This window comes from Phyllostomus discolor, chromosome 15 (genome assembly GCF_004126475.2).
Source record: "Phyllostomus discolor isolate MPI-MPIP mPhyDis1 chromosome 15, mPhyDis1.pri.v3, whole genome shotgun sequence".
Classification (NCBI taxonomy): domain Eukaryota; kingdom Metazoa; phylum Chordata; class Mammalia; order Chiroptera; family Phyllostomidae; genus Phyllostomus; species Phyllostomus discolor.
The window spans coordinates 17,959,609-17,981,374 of NC_040917.2; the positions used below are offsets into that span (position 1 = coordinate 17,959,609).

General features: G+C 52.5%; 2 protein-coding genes across 2 annotated transcripts in view; one reads left to right on the top strand and one right to left on the bottom strand.

The window, feature by feature from the left end:
• Nucleotides 1-12,790, top strand: part of RAB3GAP2 (RAB3 GTPase activating non-catalytic protein subunit 2) — a 48,031-nt gene extending 35,241 nt beyond the window's left edge. Inside the window, exons 25-35 of the mRNA XM_028531187.2 lie at nucleotides 1,290-1,463; nucleotides 1,560-1,666; nucleotides 3,488-3,554; nucleotides 5,356-5,426; nucleotides 6,292-6,327; nucleotides 7,500-7,574; nucleotides 7,868-8,086; nucleotides 8,866-8,955; nucleotides 11,200-11,421; nucleotides 12,177-12,335; nucleotides 12,517-12,790. Coding sequence (XP_028386988.1) covers nucleotides 1,290-1,463; nucleotides 1,560-1,666; nucleotides 3,488-3,554; nucleotides 5,356-5,426; nucleotides 6,292-6,327; nucleotides 7,500-7,574; nucleotides 7,868-8,086; nucleotides 8,866-8,955; nucleotides 11,200-11,421; nucleotides 12,177-12,335; nucleotides 12,517-12,684 — 1,388 coding nt within the window. The 3' untranslated portion in view covers nucleotides 12,685-12,790. The remainder of the gene's footprint in view (nucleotides 1-1,289; nucleotides 1,464-1,559; nucleotides 1,667-3,487; nucleotides 3,555-5,355; nucleotides 5,427-6,291; nucleotides 6,328-7,499; nucleotides 7,575-7,867; nucleotides 8,087-8,865; nucleotides 8,956-11,199; nucleotides 11,422-12,176; nucleotides 12,336-12,516) is intronic.
• Nucleotides 12,791-15,801: 3,011 nt separating this feature from the next.
• IARS2 (isoleucyl-tRNA synthetase 2, mitochondrial) overlaps nucleotides 15,802-21,766 on the bottom strand; it is a 33,274-nt gene continuing 27,309 nt past the window's right edge. Inside the window, exons 18-23 of the mRNA XM_028531176.2 lie at nucleotides 21,519-21,650; nucleotides 20,580-20,686; nucleotides 19,753-19,898; nucleotides 18,988-19,178; nucleotides 17,329-17,473; nucleotides 15,802-16,313 (exon numbers count right to left, since the gene is read on the bottom strand). Of these exons, the coding sequence (XP_028386977.1) occupies nucleotides 16,171-16,313; nucleotides 17,329-17,473; nucleotides 18,988-19,178; nucleotides 19,753-19,898; nucleotides 20,580-20,686; nucleotides 21,519-21,650 (864 nt within the window). The 3' untranslated portion in view covers nucleotides 15,802-16,170. The remainder of the gene's footprint in view (nucleotides 16,314-17,328; nucleotides 17,474-18,987; nucleotides 19,179-19,752; nucleotides 19,899-20,579; nucleotides 20,687-21,518; nucleotides 21,651-21,766) is intronic.

A 21,766-nucleotide genomic window follows, 5' to 3' on the forward strand; every position in this document is an offset into this window, starting at 1 on the left:
AAATCCCCGGCCCGGGTCTGAGCCCATGCGTGCTCCTCCCCGCGTCCCCGTGCTTACTCTCACTCCTTCTCCCGGACCTCCCAGTCCCAAAGCCTGCTCAGCTCCAGGGCTGCCTCCCCGTTTCGGGGAACCCCTCTCAAAGCACGGACGGCAGCTTTTCCCCCTTCCCCCCGCATTTCCACGGAGCTCGGTCCCTCTTGTCCGACGCAGGAGTCCCTGCCGTCCTGGTCACCGGGCTGCTGTGCTCCCGTCTCTCGGGACCGTGGGCGTGTCACGCCTCGTGTGAGCTCGGCGGCCGCCCTTTCCTTCCCAGCAGCTGTGTCCGGCGTGGGACGCTGTGCTGACCGTTTTTCCGGGTTTATGAACAGCCAGAAGCTAGGTTTCTACCTAGTTGACTCGTTTTTGTGTCCTTTGTAAGATGTGAGGTATTCCCTCGTAAACTCCCTGTGCCCCACGCTGCCACCCGGTGAAAGGAAGGGGACTCCGTTTTCATACCAGCGGGGGCAGCATCGTCAGGGCCTTGACTTTGGACTGAGAACCCGCCGGCGACGGGGGAGCCACGTGAGACAGGAGGTTGCCCGGCACGTGGCTTCCCCTGTGTTCCCGGTCCCTGCGGCGTCCTGAGTCCTCCTTTTTGTGCAGACGTTTACGTTGAGTCGAAAGAGCAGAAAGACTGAGAGAACCATCTGGGAAATGACAGACAATGTATAATTTGTTGTGGGTAATAAACAGGACTCTTCACTTTGAAAGTGGTCCTGTTTGCATTTATAATTTTTTGGACTGTGTTGGTTGCAACATGGAATACAGCATCATGTTGTCGGTGAACTATGGCTAAATTATGCCCCTAACTAGTCCAGATAGGCTAGTTAGTTAACTATGAATAAAGTAACACATTGCCCGAAGAAGCCTGAGCAGGTTTGCCCATCCATCTGTTTTCACTCCTATTTACATGAAAGTGTCTTAAAGACGCGCCCGCCCTTTGTCAGTGTCGGGTAAAGTCTGTGTTGTGCTGTGAGTGCAGAACGAACATGGAACCCGGACACATGTGTGTCTGCATCTCTGTGTGTTGGATATTGTAGGCGAGGGCGGAAGACGCCCTCGGGTAGCAGGTAGCTCCCTGGCCCTCCCAGGTGAGCGGTAGGTAGGGGGTAACACGCTGTGAATCTCGTGGGTTTGGGGGTCACTTTCAGGCTGCAAACTGAACGTTGGCGCTTAGGTCTCGTCCTGGGAAAGGCTCCCTTCTGCGGTCACCACACGTGTTCCTTTTCTCTCTCGTCTGCACACTGTAGGCGGCATTGCAGACAGCGTGGCCAAGTGGGTGTTTAAACAGGACTTGAGCCCCGAAGTGTTAAAACGGGCTAACAGAGAGAGAGATGCAGAAAACCTGGACGAACCCACAGAAGATACTCACAGGGGTTCACTGGAGGTGTCAGCAGTGGACATGGACTTGGGAGCCATCCCAGGTAACGCTTCCAGGCGGAGGCTCGGGAACTCGGACAGGAGGCTGGCTGGCGGGGCTTTGGAGGCGGGACTCAGGGGGCGCTGTCTCTGCCTTGCAGACCTGCTGCGGGCCGCCTACGAGCAGTTCCCGTGCAGCCTGGAGCCGGACACGCTGCACGCGCACTGCTGCTGGGAGTGCGTGGTCCAGTGGAACAAGGACCCGGAGGTGAGGCTGCGTGCCGCCTGGGGGTGGAGGTGGGGGCGGGGCCGGGGTGCATCCCGTCTTCTTGTGCACACTGCTGTTACATAACTCATGAGGGACGGGGGACCTCCCCCTTGGGGCGTCTCTCTCCTTGAGCCATGCTCGGCCTTTCCGTCCGTCCGTCCATCATCCCTCACAGCCCGCACAGCGAACCCCAATGTGCAGGGGTCCTCCCTGTCCTCGCTGTGGAACCAGGGCTCAGAGAGGCAGTGTTTGTGGCCTGAGGCCGCACCGCGGATGCAGTTGTCAGGCTGGGACTGAGCCCGGGTTCCTCTGTGGGATCTGAGGCCAGTGCGGTTTCCTGTTCCCGGGTGGGTCGTGATGAGTGTATTTTTCACTGCCTTTTCAATTCCTGTGTGGAATAGCACCTACCTAACAGAACATCGTTAGTAGGGTTGTCGTCATGGTAACAGCCAGAGCACCGCCTGGTGCCGGCGGAGGGCCTGAAGGTCAGGTGTGTCTGGGTCTGCTCATCACGTCCGTCTGTCTCAGGAGAAAAATCAGGGAGGCCAGACTGCAGAGTTGGCCCCGGGCTCTTCAGTTGCTGCCACTACCTCCTAATCACAGTCAGGCCCGCCACTCACACGGGATACCTTTTCTCTGTGAAAAAAGCATGTTAGGGCTTAAACGAGGACATCATGATGTCAAAAATCCGAAGGACTCCCTTCCAGGCCCCCGTCTAAGAAAGGGACATTTAAGGGAAACCCCTGCGTTAGGAGCTCTCACTGACAAACCAGAGGCGGGGGCGCGGCGGGCACAGCCGCCGAGTACAAGCCCCGGCACTGCCAGGGAGCAGCTGCGGGGCCTTCCGGAACCTCTGGAGCCCTGGGTCCCCAGTGTCCCCGGAAAGCAGACGAGGACCTGACAGTGGCCGTCTCAGAGGCTGTGGCAGTTTCTACAGGAGACTCGCCTAGTGCCTCACGTGGTGACTGGTGTCGTCGTCCGTGAGTTATTACGACCGGGGGATGTGAAACGGTGTAAGTGGCCACTGTTGTTGCTTGCTCGGGTGTTTTCCTGTCGGCCGTGGCTCTCCTCGCCCCTCCAGCCCCATCCCAGCTCCACTTCACGCACGCGGCTTGGCGAGGCTCAGGACGCCGGTTCGCTCTTTGCACAGGCACCGGGCTATTTCGCAGAGGTCCGGAGAGCTTCTGGGCAGGTCTGCCTGCTGGGCCTGAGTTTTAACGTGTGGACTGCGCTGGCTGGAAGGGGTGGAGCTGCAGGTGTGCCCTCTGGTTTCCCGGTTTCCCCTCCCCCTTCAGTGTTCGCTCCTTGGCGTTTATCGCCGACATCCCGCGGCGTTTACTGATGCTTATGGCCCAGCCCCTCACTGGAATGTAACCCCAGGGCTAGGATTTGGGTCTGTTTTGTTCCCATTTTATTCCTGGTGCCTCAGCCCGGTGCATAGTAGGTGCTCAACAAATATTTGTTCAGCAATGAATAATGATAATTTGCAAAGAAGCAAATCCATGGTTTTCATGCCTGTGTGAAGTTCAGGTATTTGTTGCAAAGAGCGCAGCCGCAATGCACAAGTCACAGTCAACTTTGACTCAGACGTCAGCACAGATGACCTGGAAGTTTCTGGAAATCAGTCATCTATAGGTGCCGTGAATTTAAGGGAGACCATGACATCATCTTATGAAAAGTTACTTCTTGTGTAACACTTTCATGTTCTTATTGCTACGTTCTTATGTAGCTTTGTACAGAAATTTATGTAAGAAGTCTCCGTTTGTACTTGAAACACCTGCTAAATGATACTTTGTTTCTCTCTTTCTCCCTTTATGTAAGGAAGCACGTTTCTTCGTGAGGTCTATAGAGCACCTGCAGCGCATTGGCAACGCGCATGTTCAGCACGGTAAGGCAGCAGGCGCTAAACACGCTCTGGCTCAGAGGAGGCAAGAACCTTCAAACCTCTGTCCTCTTGCGTTTTCATCCAGTGGTCCTACCACACACACACACACACACACACACATACACACACACAGTACTGGCTTTCTTCACTCCGGTGGTCCTACCACACACGCACACAGTACTGGCTTTCTTCACTGTGTGGAGGAACGCTGTCCAGCAAAGGGAGGGGGTGGCAGTAATGGTCACCTGTGTCCCCCGCCACCCTCCCCCAAGCTGACTGCCCTTCCTGGGTGGAAGTGAGGAGACTATTATGCGCCCATGGTTTACTCCTTCCATATTCAGTTCAAGGCAGGTAAGGGAGTAAGGGCGGGCCGCTCAGGACTCTGGTTCCTGATTAAGCAGTTAGTTGGTTAATAAATGTGACTGTTTTCCCCATGGGCTGCTGTACCATGGGGACTGCAGGAGTCTCCCTGAAAAAATGTGTGACAGATGTTGTGGAAAGTTGTCAACAGGTTGCCGGTTGCATGTAATAGCTGCACGAGTTCCCTGTGAGAATGAACGGAGGAGCTCAGCCCTGCGGGGCGAGTCATCGTCCTACTAGGTTTTGAGGCTCGGCTTGGGGCGGGGTAGGCGGAAGCATCGCCTTTATGTCCGTGTGATAAATTCTAGAAAAGCTACGTATTTCTGCTCCTGGGCCACCTTCCTGTGGTGGCATGAAGTCAAATTGCGGAAATCCTAAAATGTCTCATTTTACGTGAAGAGAACTTGAACATTATTTTACTCATCTTTTTAGATTACACCTTCTTCCAAGGAAATAAGATTCTAAAGTGACTCATTAGGGAAATCTGGCCTCCAGAGTGTTCTGTCCTTACCTACCAAACTAAGTTACCTGCTGCCTTCTGGCCAGTGCAGCAAAGGGAGTCCCTCCCGTTCAGACTCGGTGCCCAGTTTGGACACTGGCTCCCGGCCCCTCCCTGCCCCTCCCGGCCCCTGCAGGCCCCTCCCAGCCCCGCCGCTGGACGCAGGGGCAGCTGCGTGGGTGACGCCAGCTGCGTGGGTGACGCCAGCTGCAGGTGAAGGATCACATGTGTGCTGCCTGGTTCACAGCTGCTTCAGAAGTTTTCATCCGCATGCCATGGTTTATTAAACACGAAAGTATAATATAACCCCATTTTTAAATACATTTTTTGTATTTTGTGGGGTTTTTTGTATCTTTTTTTACCTACCGCTGTATTGGATGTTCTGTATGAGCTAAATCGGCTGAGGGACGTAGGGTCTGTTTCCAGTGTTTGGCCGCTGTGGACGAAGCTGGTCGCCACACCCCTGACCGTAGCTCTGTATCCCTCTCCGCGCGGGACCGCTGGGGCGTGTGGTGGGGGCGTGACCAGCTGCAGTTCGTGCTGCCCGTTTTCCCAGTGGGCTCACCGGTTTGCTGTCCTGCCAGCACTGCAGGAGCGTGCTCGCCAGCTGTTGGCAAATCCTCGTCAGCACTTGGTATTGTCACCTTTTACAACTTAGCCTTTCTGTGGGTTGTGCAGTATCTTTGTCATTTTAATTCATCTCTCATAACGATGTGAGTCTTTTCTTATGATTATTGGCCATTTGGGTATCCTCTTGTGCAGACCAGTTCTGCTTTTTGTTACGGAATAAAGGTTTTTATTAGTTTTATAATCACTACTAAGCAAACAGCCGTAGAGTTTTATAAGCTTGGGGAGGACAGTGATTTGTTCGCGCGACGAAAGAGAAAGCACGTGAGCCTCCATCTCCCTCTCATCCTTCTCCCTCTCATCCTTCTCCTGCTCCAGGCGTCGCGCTGATGATGTGGAACACCTTCTTGGTCAAAAGGTTCTCCGCAGCTACGTACTTGATGGAGAAGGTAATTTTATGTTTCATGTGCTGGCTTCTGGTTTGCTTCCCTTAACTGATGTGATATTAGGAAGCTTGTGTACACTGGGCCTTGTTCGCCTGGTTTGCTTTTTTTTTTTTTGACACATTTGACTCCGGCTCAGTGAACTGTGGTTCCCGTGGCTGGCTTTCTGGTGACTTGAGCAGGAGCCCCACGCCCTCGACATGGAGCCTGCCACTGTGAAGGCCTCTCCCCCGAAGAGATTGGGACCGGAGGCTGGTCCCAGCAAGGATTGGCACTTTGTGTTTAATTAAAACCCACAAGCGTGCTCTTCCTCACTGAGCTTGGGGGGTCAGGCCAAGATCTTTTCTTGGAAAGGGGTTGATCGTAGCTCTGCTGTGGTTTTCCTACCTAAACCTCACCCACAGTGCACTGCCTGTGAGTTCCCGATCCTGTTTCTGTTTTTAAAGATTTCATTTATCTATTTTTAGAGAGCGAGGACAGGAGAGACAAAGAGAGGGAGGGAAACTTAAGTGTGTGGTTGCCTCTCATGCGCCCCCTACTGGGGACCTTTTGAGTTTTAAGGCCACCCAGTTATTTGATTATGCAAAGTAAGAACCAGAGTTTTGAGTTTTCTGTTTTAGTCGTTCAAAAATATTTACTTTTGAGAAGGATTGTTTGTGAGCCCAGACTGATTTTTTTTCATAATGTTTTTACATTCCACCACAAAATCATTTGCCTTACGTTATGGTTGGTTGCCACATTTATTTCTAGGTGTATTTATGTCTTTAGAATTTTGTTTTTTACAAAATTACTTTTTACTTCCTGTACCATCATGATGCCTTTTGGTTTAAATTACTAACTAGATACACCGTTCCCTTTCTGTTCGCCTTAGGTTGGAAAGGCACCCAAGGACAGGCTGTGCCGAAGGGTAAGCGGATCTCCTTATCCAGGCCAGGCATAGCTGTTGATCTTGCACTTGAACTAGAGCCTCATTAACCACAGCCGTGAACTTTGCCTTTTACCATTTTGATAACGTATCAGAAGATAAGAAAAATGGAAAGAGAATTCTGCATTAGGGAAACTGCTCGGGAACTGTGGCCAGTTTGTGTTGACCTTTGCAGCCGGTCAGATAGCCCGTCTCAGCCGGGTTCTCACCGGACGTCCTCCACTCAGGCCGTGGGCGGGAGGGCGACGCGGTGCCGTCACTCGGTGTTTTTGCTGCCCTTCAAGTGAGAAATGCGTGGTGGGCCGTCCAGCATCAAGTTGAAGCAGATGCATGGGTAGTGAACTTGATCTGCCTTTGTGTGATGACCCGTGTGGAGAGTCAGAGATAACATTCCAGTCCAGGCAACTGGCTTCTGCCCAAAACTTTGACCTGTGCTCATGACAAATATGTTAACACTGGGACGCACAAACCCCGCTGTTACAGACCCTCAGTCTTGAAACGTCCCCGCGGTTGAAGACTTCCGGTGTGTGCCTGAGTGTCTCTGCCACTGTGGTCCATGCATGTGCCCGTCACAGACACTCAGGCTGATCACTGAGGGGTGTCGGGTTGGTTCACTGGCTGTTGGTTTAAAGAAGTTCGTGGGTGAACACGGTGGCCCCTGGGACAGGCCCTTTAAAGGGGGTCAGTACGCACTGTCTGCTGCCCACGGCAGCATCTGGGGTTCAGAGGGTTCAAGTTCTGGTCAGAGGGCTCAGGCCGGTCCCTGAAGGATGCCCTGCAGCCAGACCAGGTGGTTTTCCCAGAACTTTCCACATCAGACCATGATTGTGTGGCTACGCCGGCCTGTCCCCAGTGCGTTCTGGGACAGTGAGCGGGGGTGGCGTGCCGCCGCCTGTGGTGAAGGGTGATGACATGGTATCTTTCCAGTGCTTCCGGGACACTAATTTCTAAAAGTTGATAGTACCATGTTTTTTTAAAGCTTAATTGTAAAGCCAGTTAAATCTCAAGAAAGGCGTTAAAATATGCTAATGCCTTGACTGTCAAATTCTTGCTTTTCTATTATTCCGTGTAGAAAGTCAGGGTTTTGTCCCCCACCCCCATGGCGATGACAGAGTTCTGCCGTGGAAAGTAAAGCTGTTCCTCTCTGCAAACAGGACGTGGGCATGAGCGACACGGCGCTGACCTCCTTCCTCGGCTCCTGCCTGGATCTCCTGCAGACGCTGATGGAGGTCAGTGGGGCGCTTTCCTTCTCAGCGCTCTGCGCTGTCACGTATTTTGAAAACTCCCTGGACTTAATTAAGAACCACAGATACATTTTCATTTACTCACTTCAGAGTTTTGACTTAAGCCTAGAAGTAGTGATGTTTCTTATCAGAATTTGATTCCTTAAAATTGTAATGGGAGGGCGGGGACACGGAGAGGTCTGTCCTTTGCTGCCGGTGAGCTCATTACTACTGACGATGTCTGTCTGCAAGCCGTGATTCCCCCGGTGCTGACCAGTCCTCCCTTCCCGCGTGCGCAGGCAGACGTGAGCAGGGACGAGATGCAGGCGCCCGTCCTGGACACCGAGGACGCTTGGCTCGCTGCCGAGGGCCCGGTCTCGATCGTGGAGCTGGCGCTGGAGCAGAAGCACGTGCACTACCCGCTGGTGGAGCACCACTCCGTCCTCTGCTCCATCCTGTACGCGGTGATGAGGTTCTCTCTGAAGGCTGTGAAGCCACTGTCGCTCTTTGACAGCAAGGCGAGTACCCGAGGGTTCCAGGGCCCCGTGGGAGCAGGGTGCTTAGCGGGCGTGCGCAGGGCAGCTGCCCTGAGGCGGGGGCTGGGGCTCCCTGTCCCCGCCGCAGCCCCTGGGTGCCGGGGTGGACCTGGGACGAGCCGGAGCTTCCACCGCAGAGGCCGGTGCTGTGTGCTCTGTCTCCCATCCGCTTCCCAGGAGCTCCAGCCCCATTTCCCGACACTCTGCTTTGGCTCCTCGGACACACACTTAGTTTCCGACGAGGTGGTCTTAGACACTTCGGTATTTTAAAAAGGGTCGAGTACATACTATATATTAGTTACCTTTTACTGCATAACAGAGTACCCCAAAACTGAGGGGTTGAAGCAAGAGTTTGTACCCATGTTTGTGGGTGGAGAACCTGGGTGTCTCTCCTGAGTCCGGAGCGAGGGTGGGGGTCGGGGTGCCCCGCTTCCCCTGGGCACAGGAGGGAGTGTGAGCGAGTGCACAGGGCAGAGGCCACCGTCCTTTTGTGACCTGGTCTTGAAAGTGGCTTGCCGTCACCTCGGCCTAATTCTTTGCCAGCAGGGAGCCACCAGCCCACACACGAGGGAGGGGTTCCCTGGGGACCCCCGTAAAGGCTGCCTACCGAACTCCATGATGGTTAAATAAAACCCTAAAATGCTCTTGTTCAAGGAGGGGGAAGAATGAGCCATGAGATATTCTTAAGTGATTTTTAATCTCTCTCCTCCCCCCAGTAATAATCCATACTCATGTTTCCTTGGTGTCGTCTTTCTCTTTAGGGGAAAAATGCGTTTTTCAAAGACCTAACTTCAATACAGTTACTGCCTAGTGGAGAAATGGATCCCAACTTCATTTCTGTACGACAGCAGGTAAATTAGTTACTAGGTTTTGTTTCTTGGAAAAAAATTAGTCAAGTAAAAATCTAGCTGGCCTTCAGAGGATGGCCATTCCAGAGTATTCTTGAGAGCGAGTTTGCGTGTGAAGTACGTGTTCGTTGTGGGTGATTATGCAGTTTTTTTTTCATTTTTAAAAATATATTTTATTGATTATGCTATTATAGTTGTCCCATTTCCCCCCTTCACTCCTCTCCGCCCTGTATACCCTCTCCCACCCACTTACCCCCCTACCCTTAGTTCATGTCCATGTGTCTACTTATAAGTTCTTTGGCTTCTACATTTCTCATACTATTCTTACCCTCCCCCTGTCTATTTCCTACCTACAATCTATGCTACTTATTCTCTGTACCTTTTCCCCCTTTCTCCTCCTCCCACTCCCCTGTTGCTAACCCTCCATGTGATATCCATTTCTGTGGTTCTGTTCCTATTCTAGTTGTTTGCTTAGTTTCTTTTGGTTTTGCTTTAGGTGTGGTTGTTAATAATTGTGTTTGCTGTCCTTTTACTATACATGTTTTTTTTTATTTTCTTTTCTTAGATAAGTCCCTTTAACATTTCATAAAATAAGGGCTTGGTGATGATGAACTCCTTTAACTTGACCTTATCTGAGAAGCACTTTATCTTCCCTTCCATTCTAAATGAAAGCTTTGCTGGATAGAGTAATCTGGGATACAGGTCCTTGCCTTTCATGACTTGGAATACTTCTTTCCAGCCCCTTCTTGCCTGTAAGGTCTCTTTTGAGAAATCAGCTGACAGTCTTCGGGGCACTCCTTTGTAGGTTACTGTCCCCTTACCTCTTACTGCTTCTAGGATTCTCTCCTTCATTTTTACCTTGGCTAATGTAATTATGATGTCCCTTGGTGTGTTTCTTCTTGGGTCCAACTTCTTTGGGGCTCTCTGAGCTTCCTGGACTTCCTGGAAGTCTATTTTCTTTGCCAGAATGGGAAAGTTCTCCTTTATTATTTGTTCAAATAACTTTTCCACTTGTTGCTCTTCCTCTTCTCCTCCTGGTACCCCTATAATTCGGATGTTGGAACGTTCAAAGATTTCCTGGAAGTTCCTAAGCGTCTCCTTGTTTTTTTGAATTCTTATTTCTCCATTCTTTCCTGTTTGGTTGTTTCTTTCTTCCTTCTGGTCCACTCTATTGTTTTGAGTCCCAGTTTCCTTCCCATCACTATTGGTTCCCTATGCATTTTCCTTCATTTCTTTTATGGTAACCTGCATTTGTTCATCTAATTTGCGACCAAAATCAACCAATTCTGTGAGCTTCCTGATCACCAGTGTTTTGAACTGTGCATCTGATAGGTTAGCTATCTCTTAGTCGCTCAATAGGATGAGTTCTGGGGCACTGATTTGTTCTTCTGTTTGAGCCATCTCTCTCTCTCTCTTTTTTTTTTTGGGTCTGGTCGCTCCTGTTAAGGTGAGGGGCGGAGCCTTAGGTGGGCACCCCAGTTGCTAGATTGTGATGTTGTATGTGGGGGCGGGGGTCGGGAGGGAACAATGAGGGTAGCTCCCTTCTCCATGGGACCTCAGTCCCTTCTCTGGCATCCTGGGTTGCGCCCTCTGCCCTGCTCCACAATGCTGCCTCACTGGGTCTGCCAGCTGCCGCTTGCGTACTCGGGGTCCACCCACTGCAATCTTGCGCACCCCAGATGCCTTACGCACTCCAGTTGCCTTATGCGCCCAGTTCTCTCTGCTCTCTGAGTCAAGACCCACGCCCGGCTGCTTCTCTCCGCCCCTCCTACCGGTCTGGATGAACGGGTCTACTTCAACTTCTTGGCTGTCCGACTTCCATTCAGATACATTTTCTGTCAGTTCTGGGTGTTATTCTGCCTCTAAATTGTTGTTGTTCCAGTCTTGGTTGTGTGTGGAGGTACGGTGCGTCCACCTAGGCCTCCGTCTTGGCCAGAAGTCTGATTACGCGTTTTTATCGGAAGAGTCCCCCAGCAGGAAAGCTGACAGCTCAGACCCGGTGTGAGAGACACGCTAGCGTGACACAGCTCAGACCCGGTGTGAGGAGACACGCTAGCGTGACACACATCAGACCCGGTGTGAGGAGACACGCTAGCGTGACACACATCAGACCCGGTGTGAGGAGACACGCTAGCGTGACACACATCAGACCCAGTGTGAGGAGACACACTAACGTGACACACATCAGACCCGGTGTGAGGAGACATGCTAACGTGACACTGCCGCGTCTCCCTCTCCCCGTTCCAGTTCCTGCTGAAGGTCGTCAGCGCGGCCGTCGAGTCTCAGCACGCAGGTGCGAAGGACAAAGGCACCTCGGAGGAGGCACCAGCCACTCCTTTTGGGAAAGACCAAGACTGGCCCGCCCTGGCCGTGGACTTGGCCCAGCACCTTCAAGTCAGTGAGGACGTCGTGAGAAGGCACCACGTGGAAGAACTCTACAACTACGGGGCCGACCACCTGGGCGAAGAGGTAACCACCGCCGGCGGGAGGGCAGCCGGGCCTGGTCGTTCCGGGCTTGGCAGCGGGAGTCAGGAGCCTGTGAAGCCCTTTGCTTTTCCTTCTGTTAGAACCTCTAGGCTCAAAGATAGAGGCATGCTGAAATATAAAATGTCCTGTTCAACGTTTAGCAAAGCTCCAGTGTGCCAGGCCTGTCCTCCTGCCCGCAGAGGGGCCTAGCAGCCAGCAGAACAGACAAAAGCTTGGAGATGACTGGCACACTCATGCTGAGTTATACAATTAGGTGATGGCAGAGCTTGGAATTTAAATGCTGTTTGACTCGGATGATATTTTATGCACAGTGGACCCCTGAACACCGTGAGGGCTGGAGGAGCTGGCCCCACGCAGTTGAGAATCCGTGTATAACTTCTGACTCCCCAGAACTTAACCACTGCTCGCCGACTGTTGATCGGGAGCCTTACTGGTAACAAGCAGTTGATCAGCGCCTTTTGTGTATTGCTTGTGCTCCGTGCTGCACTCTTACAGTACAGCAAGCTGGGGAAAAGGATGTTATTAAACCGTAAGAGAAAACACACGTACAGCACTCACTGGGAAAATCTGTGTGTAAGCACGTGGAGTCATGCAGTTCAGTGCCACGTCGTCGTTCAGGGGCCCGCTGTGCCCACGGCCCCGGGTCAGCGCTGACCCGACCCTTCGTGGGGGTGCCTTTCCTGGGGTCTGTCGGCCTCTGAGCCCCCACCCCACAGTGGTCCCCTGCCTCCCCGCAGGCCATCCTCCAGGTCCACGACAAGGAGGTCATGGCCTCCCAGCTGCTCATGGTGACGGGGCAGAGGCTGGCGCACGCGCTGCTCCGCACCCAGACCAGAGAGGGCATGGAGCTGCTGGCCCGGCTGCCGCCCACGCTCTGCACGTGGCTGAAGGCGATGGTGAGTGCGGTGGGGAGTGCCATGGCGTGAGGGACCCCGGAGGTCACTGCGTTGCCCTAAGTGCACGGTCAGAGGCAATGAAGGAGGGCATTTTATTCATGGTTTAATTTACTTCGCTCTGGTTAACAGTTACTGTTTCGGTGCGTGTAACTGATGGGTCGTTCTCGTGTCCTGCTTCTAGGACCCCCAGGATCTTCAGAACACAGAAGTGCCCATCGCAACAACAGCCAGACTAGTCCACAAAGTCATCGAGCTTCTGCCCGAAAACCACGGGCAGTACAGTTTAGCCTTACACCTCGTCGAGGCCGTGGAAGCCATACCCTTCCCCCCCCTAGGGCCCCGCCTATGACCCCGCCCCCCCGGGCCTGGCATACCGGGCAGCGCGTGGTGGCCACACAGCGGCGGCTGGGCTTCATGGAGGGGGATGCCTTTCTGTTCCTTTTGTAAAATGAATTAAAAAAAAAATATATATATATATATAACTTTTAAAACATACAGTCCTGGTTAAATTCCACTCCTTTGGTAAAGTATAAACAGATATCAGTTATACTATTAACTACTCATATGGATGTTCTACTGTCCATTTCTAACTCAAACACTAACGTAGCTTTATTGTTGAATTTTGCTATTTAAACTTGGTTATGATTTACGGATTACATTCTTGTTATCAGATTCTGTATTTCCTACTCAAGTGTTACTGTTCTAAGGAAGTTTCAGTGTGGTCCTGTAAATACAGCCCCATCAGTCACGTCAGAGGAACACCCCGCTCCCCGGCACAACCGTCGGGAAGAGGCTTCTCCCGCCCCGCCCCGTCCCCTGCTGGGCGGCCCCCTCCCCTGCTGGGCGGCCCCCTGGAGCTCTGGGGGCTGGCGGGTCCTTCCCCAGAGGGCGTGCAGCTGCCGTCAGAGGACAGGGACCTCGTGAAGGAACGCGTTCAAGATCACCAGGCATCAGAAGGGACATGCACTAGGACCCTGGGCCTGGTTCCCGAGCACCCGTCTGTACTTGCCAAAACTGTGAATCTGAGGTGCAGGCGACACACCCAGATCAGTCATAACACAAGGTAAGACTTGTTTTCCTGCCAAGGCTCAAAGCTGTATCCACATCAGGTAATGAACTGTAAAAATGTATTATCTTGTAAAACTTATGTTTTAAAAAAAGGAGCAAAGATGCTAAAAGTTTAAGTCTAACTTTACTTTTCCTACAAGCGTTTCGAAGCATCTGCTTCTGAGATTTGGCAGGGTCGCGTCTGTGCTCGTGGGCGCAGCCCGAGCACACCTGCACACAGCCGGTGGCGAGGGCGGGCTGCAGCCGCTGTCACAGCCCAGGGTGCCTAGAGCGGTCCGAGTGCTGGACGGCGATGCGATTAAAACCCAACTAACCAGAACTCTGCAAAGTGCTCTGAGCTCCACGGACACCAACTACTCACCCCGTCCATCTGTGGAATGCAGCCACGCAGTGCAGTTACTGCCACCTGTCTGGGACCGCAGGTGTCTCTCGTTGGGACACAGAAGCCAGTGTCTGCACCCCCTCGGGAGAAGCCGACTCCGGCAGTCGTACAGAGTTGAGGAGACAGGAAAAAATGAGGAGATCCCAGTGTAAATTCTTTTTAGCTAAAAGGTCACATCCGAATAAGGACTTCCCTGTCTAAAACCGAGTTACTGTTTACTTTAGCATAAAATAAATGTGTAGGATGTCCTGGGTCTTTGGGATGCGGGCCCCTACGTCTGACGGAGGTGCACACGGTGCAGGGCCGGCTGCCGGGCCTCCACCCCAAGCCACTGCCCCGGGTCTGCCCGCCCGCCCCCCCCCCCCCCCCCCCAGAGACGCTCGTGTGGTTTCCTGTGAACGTATCTGGCTTCAGACAGTCACTCGCCATAGACACTCTAAAAGGTTGGTTCTTTCTGTGATTTCTCTCCACACTGAAAGTAATTATAAATTTTGGACGGTGGTTCAAAAGCATGGAAGTATAGGCATTTCTAAAGATTAAATCCTACTTTGATTCCATGTCATTTTGGGGGGTACCTAATCAACGTTTTAGCTAATAAAACTGGTTTCACGCACAATCAGATCTGAGGATTGTGGAGAGTAAGCGGACAAAGGGCAGAGAACTGGGACAAGTCCCTGAGTCTCCATTGAGCAGATCAGTAATCCTAAAAAGTTTACCGCTCATACAATTTTAAATTTGAATTCTGAGTCATAGGGTTAAGAAACAGCTAAATATTTTACTATTCCACCAAGGGCTTTAACACAAAAACCTAGAAATCCAATAGAAGGCATGGAAGCAGCTCTGTGCAGGCAGGCCTCACTGTACTGCACGCCGGACGCCAGTGTTTACACACGGAAGGCAAGACCGTCCGCGGAGTGACGGAGACCGACCTCAGCGGGCCCCTCGCTCTGCCTCGGGGGTCTGCCCGCCTGCGGCCGGTAACAAGGAGGGGCTGCAGGTGCAGGGGTCAGGTGTGATGTCCAGTGGCTCGTTCTGAAACGAAGGGCCTGCTTGCCACCCTTCGCTGCTGCAGCTGCTGCTGGGAGGCCAGCCACCAGGAGTGAGTCCCTCGCTGGCAGTGGAGAGGCGTGGGCCGCCCCTTCCACGCCGCCGTCTAATGCGGAACGCAGACAAGTGTCCCACAGTCGTGACCGCCACGTCACAGGCCGGGCTTAGACGTGGACCCCCACGAGTCAGCACAAGCGCAGACGAAGGGGAACGGCACCAGGCTTCTGAACGCTTCCTGCCTTTGCACAGAGAAAAAAGTAAGTGGAAGAAAGACTTACTGCACCTCAGTTACAAAAATTCACCTTAGGTCACAGTAAACGTTGTTACATTTTAAATTGCATTCTTTAAGGAAAAGTGATTACTTGCAATTTAAAATCTCAGAAATCTCAGACTTAATACTAAGCGTACATGGATTGTAACATTCAGTTAGCAGTTGCTGTGATTCATTCAATGTTTAAGAGACAAACACTTTTAAAGTGCCGACAGCAACAGGGAAAGCCCTCCACCCCAGCAGGAACGGATTTGTGGGACTTACGAAAGTGTGATTTCTGCTGAGGAGAATTAGCTATCCCTGGAGAGATGTTCATCCAATACCAAGTTGTTTATAAATCCTCTATTACCTAATGTAATGTACTGTAAGTAGTGAAATTCTGTATATACTGTTGTTCTCTGTGTCTGTTCATTGTTGTGAATTTATGTATATTAGTGGAATAAATTTTCAGCTTTCATCTTGCTTCCTTAACATTCATTAATGTAAGTACATACATTTTTTAAATGTTTTTTCCCCTCTTGTTTGAGAACAGCAGGTTTAGCGGTATTTTCATTCTGATTCAGCCAAACGAACTAGCTGCTCTGAAGGGGCTGGTGTTCACCGGTAGGAGGAACGTGGGCCCCCCCCCGTCACCCCCTCACCCCCTGGATGCACCGTTGCCACAGAACCACACTTCACAGCCGCACCACCAGCACACATGATTTTCCAAAACGCCTTTATTCCTCAACATTGCAGAACGTAACTACGGCGTCAGAAGGGCTTATGAAATACAAAACACTTCCTGCTCAGCCACAGTCGACGGCCAGCACGTTCCGTGTCTGCGCGGGCCCGTCGTGGACGGAGCAGCATCCGTCCGCACGTGTGCGCGTCTGTACATACATGTGCACACTGGTTCATCTAGTTACAGGAAAGCCTTAGCATTCTTACTCGGACTCCCACCCTCCACCACTCCCTCTCCCGCTCCTGGCCCGAGTCGGGGTTCCCTCCCAGCGTGGTAAACAGCCCCCCCAGACCGAGTCAGCACCGCCGGGTCTGCCCGGAGCCGCGGTCGGCGCCAGGGGGTGGTGCTACGTCCCCCCCACGACTTCTGCACAGCGGGGGCAGAGCGTGTCCGAGGACGTGGCCGTGTACTTCCAACAACGAGGGCACTTTTCTTTGGTGGTCGGCGTGACGATCACTTTATATGAAGACTCCTCACGGATATCACCACCTGTGGGTGAAAACACCACGTGTTGCAGGTGCGTCTCCAGACTTTCTCCTCCCCGCCGTGGCGAAGCTGGTTACATTATCGATGTCACAGCGGGACCACACGACTCGGTGGACAGCCGGGGGAGCCGAGGCCCTGGGAGATGCCCTGACTTCTCCCCGACTGGGTTCTGCACCTAACTCCGCACAGCGGGCCTTCCAGCCCCCGATCCGAGCCCCGTTCTGATGCGAGGGGAGCTGGAGAGGCAGCGTAACTTACGAGCTTTCAAAAGAGCCAAATTATAGGACAACGGCAGTGCCTCCCCCTAAAACGTCTCGGTGTGTGCACAAGGAAGCAAGACTCTCCCCACCGTTTGCACTCCTAGACCTCGGGCTGGTAACACGTGGTAAAGGGAATTCTTTTCTAGTCCCCGCGCAAAGATGTTACGTTCACATTTCCGGAGCACGTTAAGCCAGGAGGGTTACCACGTGGTCAAGCGGCCAGGCCTGCCCCTCCCACCAGGACCTGAGGCTGCTCTGACAGACACAGGCAGCGTCCCTGTCCCCGGGACCTCTGCCTGCCCCTCTCTCCAGTCCAGCGGTGAGAACGAGTGAGGGCGACAGACGCCTGCGAGAGGCGTGCTCACGAGGGGCCGCTGCAGGGACTGAGTTCGTGCCCCGTGGTCCGGGACTCCTTCCTCGGAGTAGCTAAATCCTATTTCAGTTCGGGGTCTACACAAGACATTTCAGAGTCAGCTGGGGAGGGTGGGTAGGCCTGGGCAGTACTAGGGAAAAGGGTGTCCCAGGAGAGGGCCACGGAAGTCAAGCAGGAGTGAGGGCAGCTGGCACCACACGCAATGACAACCACTTCTCACAGCACAGGACGGAACCCCCTCTTCCAGCCCTGGCACCTGTCCCCAAGATCACTGGGTGGGACGCTTTTGGGAGCCATGTCCACAGAAAGCTGCCCTCAGAGACGACCCACTGTCCTCACTCGGCTCTCCAGCCCAGCCCCACCTCCTCGCCTCCCCCCTGCTCACCTTCCAGGTTGATGAGGAAGGTCCCCGTGTGCTCGGTGGCATCCCCAGGCGTCACCTGTGGCTCCTGGGAGAGGAGCGTGGTCCGGGAAGCCATCATGAGCTCGCTCAGCTGGGAGGTGCTGGAAGTCTCCTCAGCCTGCAGCATCTGCAATCAGTGAGCACGTGCACGTTACCACCTGAGCTAGATTTTCACCGTAAATTGAGGTTATCAACGCTAAATTCTCGTATCCAGTGAGAAACCCTCTGTACCATTCCCTCCTGATATAATATTATTAAACACATCAGTTCTTCCTAGTTCGCAAGGTTTGAACTGAGAACTTCCAGTCGGTGGTGTTTACTGAGACGACTCTAGTAGCTCTTCGCCTTGCTGGATGCTATAAACACCCATGATTTCTAATTGCTGCGAAACACCTGCAGGGTGTTCACTGCCCCCCTTTATAAAGGGAGAACCAGGAGCAGGTTAGCCTGCCCGACTTTCTCAGCCACTCCGTGGTGCAGCCGCCACCCAGCCCGGGGCTGTCGGCCCCGAGGCCCGCACTCTCCCGGATCACGCCTCTGACCCTCGGCCAGGGGCTGAGACGCCACCTCACGAGAATGGCCGTCTGAGCAAGGCACGGACGCATCTGAAGGACGGCGAGCTGGGGTGTTTGATAGGCGCTTCCACATTTTCCCTTGTAATTCTGATCTTTAAAATGAGTGTGAGCTCATACAGATATCCCTTTAAAAAAGAACTCACAAAGCAGATTCACAGAGATTAATTTGGTTTTAACAGATCATACAATTCGTAAGTGTTCGAACCAGGGCTCCATTTGGCAGCTACCTAGTGTGACTCCTAAGGAAAAGGCATTCCATTTTTAAGAAAGCATTTTTTCCGACACAAGCTGCATTCTTTCCAGCTCGTTGCTCAGAGCTCGTGAGGTCACAGGAAACAGGACTCACAGGGGAACCCGGGGCTGGGCTGCTTGGCCTCAGTGGGGTCACAGCCCCTGCGGTGCCATCTCCCGGCTCCCCAAGTGCAACTTTGAAAATGTTAACATAGGACTGAAATTCTCTTGTCTGATTAACAGTCTCATATCTACTAGCTATTTCAAGCCTCCAATCTTGACCAATTACATAGAGCTTACCCACCAAGTAAGACGGTCACTTTGCGGGGTGGGGGAACGACACCAGTAAAACGTAAAATATGTTCATGGCCAATTCTTTCTAAGCATTAAATTTACAGAAAAATCTTGAGTCAGTAAGTTAAGCTCTAAGCCCATCTGGCCAATCAACCTCTAAATCCCAAGAAGAAATATTCGATGGAACTGGAGGAAAAAAAAAACAAACGGTGAATACCTTGAGATCACATGATAATCTGCCGGAGCAAATGAATTTTTCCAGAACTCGAGAAAAGAAATGGAAATCTTGTTTTGGATTTGTTTCGAATCTGGTCCAGACGGACAAAATTCGCAGAAAACTACACCCTTAACACAAAACTCCCAGCTTTCATGCCCCCTAGCACCGTTCCCACGGACTCACATGTCACCCCAACAGCCCTGAGGCCCTGCCTTCAGTTGGAACCTAATTATACCTCCCCTGCCCCACCACAAAGGTTTCTAGACAATCTCCAGCGAGACCGTGGATACGAACGCCCTTGGAAAGGTGCGAACGGCCGCCGACCTCCATGATCTCGAAGAGCAGCCCGGGCTCGATGACAACGGTGACGTCGTACTCGGCGGCGTTCCGGCCGGGGATGCTGCCGAGGAACTTGTCCCGCATGGCGCAGGCGCTCTCCACCGCCTCCTCCAGCCCCGGCTTCTTCCAGAGGGAGCTCGTGTTGATCCAGCCGGTGCGGAAAACGCTCCTGGGCTCTTCAAGGTAAAGATAACAAGCCCCAGGAGTTCACATGCATTCTAACCTACATACAGAGCTCTAACCACAGAATATTCACTGCGCCTGGGAGGGAAGAGCTGTCATTGCAGGTAATCCCGGGACGAAATACCGCGGAGCCACCCTAAATGCTCCCAGACACGCACGTGAGCACTGGAAAGTGACGCTAGTAAGTGACTCTTCCTCCTCTTTCTAAACTGCTGTAGTGTCTGATTTTCTGGAAGCTCCGTACAATCAGAGGGAAAAAAACTATCATAAAAATACTAAAAAGCACTACACTTTGTTTTAATAAAATTTAATGTATTTCTGACACTTATAAATACTTAAGAAAAAGTGCTTTCTCAATACGGCCCAGCTGCTAGCATCTCAGAAAGCACGTGAAGGGCCCTGAGACCCACCCTCTGCAAACAGGTGCGGCAGGGACTGAGGGGCATCCCATGAACCATTCACTGCAGGTGAGGAAGACGAGTAAGTGCCCCTTATATGACAAGCATACAATCAGAAGCTGCACCCTCACTGTCACCTTCCCACTCAGAGAAAAATCAGCCTTCTTACCTTTAGCGTAAGGTATGTGCTGGAACACCTCCTCAGCCAGGTGCGGGAGAATGGGCGCGAAAGCACGAACCATCACGTCCAGGATCTCCGCCAGCGCGGTCTGACAGGAGCGCCGCTTGGGGTCCCCTGCGCTTTCACAGTAGAGCCTGAACGAGAGCACCTGCCTCAGCGGCTGACGGACGACAGCACCGTACACTGACTGCCGAGGCGGCCCCGTCTGCGGTCGCGCTTGTTCTTACATTATAGCGGCTCACTGAATGGGCCTAATCATCTTCCGATTAAATGAGACATTCTATCATAGACCCTCCATTGTCCTTTCCCCTTTCCAGATATATCCCCCAGCACCTGCTCCCCCCCGCCCCGCCTCAAAAACTTCTTGGGGGCTGAAATTCCACCTTCAGCTAACGGAGTCCAACTCCTGGGTCAAAGGACAACCAAGTTAGTTGCCCTTTAAATGTGCCCCCCCTCCTCAGGCCCCACAAACTCCCCAAACAAGATGCTCTGTTCATGCCTCGTTAGCCCCTACTACTGGACACTTGATCCCACACAGCACAGAGCACGTTACTGATACCCCTTTGCTTCTCATAACCACACTGGGGTGGGGTTAGCTGTACCACGTCACGGGTAAAGAAACCGACTGCAGGATGAGCTGCCCCAAATCCTAAGCCAGGAAGAGGCAGGGCAAAAACAATCAGCCTTCACTCCAGAACCCACGCCAGCGCCCGCCCGGCCGCCCCCTGGCTCACAGCGGGACGCCCGACGGGTGCCCAGCAGAGCAGACACTCAGGAAAGGCGTGCCGAGGGCCTCCCTGTCCAGCCACACGCACCTATCTTTGATTATGCTGAAATAAAAGTTGGAGAGCTCTCGGGTATAAAAGGCTTGCAGCAGCCGGATGACTTTCCCAAAATCGTACTGCTTGTACGAGTCGGTTACCTAGGGAACAAAGACAGATGGGTTGGGAAGCTGGGACGCGCAAACAGGAAGGCAAGTCGTCATCAGCAAAACACGTTCCTTCTGGAAACGCAGGTCAAAGGCAGACAGACACGAAACAGGTGAGACGGGCAGAGCTCCTGGGCCGGGGTGGGGGGCACGTTTCCCAAACTTGACTTGGGGTTCAAGTTCGACAGCCTCAAGGACACACTGAACGTTCTGCTCCGGAAACTACGGGAGAACACTCGTCAAAGGAAAGCACCTGCTGTCACTGATGACAGCACACCGTGCAAGAGCAGCAGGGAGGGCGGGTCACCACTGCTGCCTCACTCAGGCCTGGGGAGTAAAAGTGGCCGAAAACCCGCACGTCCGCCTCTGGCTCACGGGTACACGGAAGCAACCACAGCCCTAATTCCTGAGTAACGCAAGTGATCTGTGTTTACATGTAAGTGACCAGATACCTTACAAGACACAGAAATACTCATTTCAGTTACTTCTAGACTTTGCCGGGTATATCTGCAGGTAAGTAAAGTACACCTCGACTCCTTCTGGGCTGGAGAAGTACTCAATAATGGAGCTGATCTTGAGAGAAAACCTGGTCTGAAAAGGCTGGGCCTATTGTGTCCACGCGGTAATTCTCTCGTCGTCTGAGAAACTGGGAAAGAAACCTCAGCCCAACCTCAGAACATGTGGAATTTATCAAGTAGGGCTCTATCAAGTAGAGTTAAATGTGCTCCTAACCCAGTGCGGTTGCTCCACTCGCACGCACATCACATTTCAGCGTGGGGCAGTGCCGGTCTCTCCCCTTCCCAAAAGCCCGCTGGTCCCCACGTACCTTGCCCGCTAGGTCCTGCAGTAAGTGCAGCATGTACTGGTCTATGACGTACATTTTGTCCACAGGGATGGAGTCTGTCTCTGGGTTGAAACCAGCCACATTTCCCAAAAGAAAGCGGAGTGTATTCCTAAGCTATTGGGGAAAAAAACAAAACAAAACAAAACAAGAGGCAGTCAAAAAAAATTTACAATGGAAGTTCTGCAAAGTTACTTTATTTCTCTACAATTAGGTTTTATCCAACTCATGTT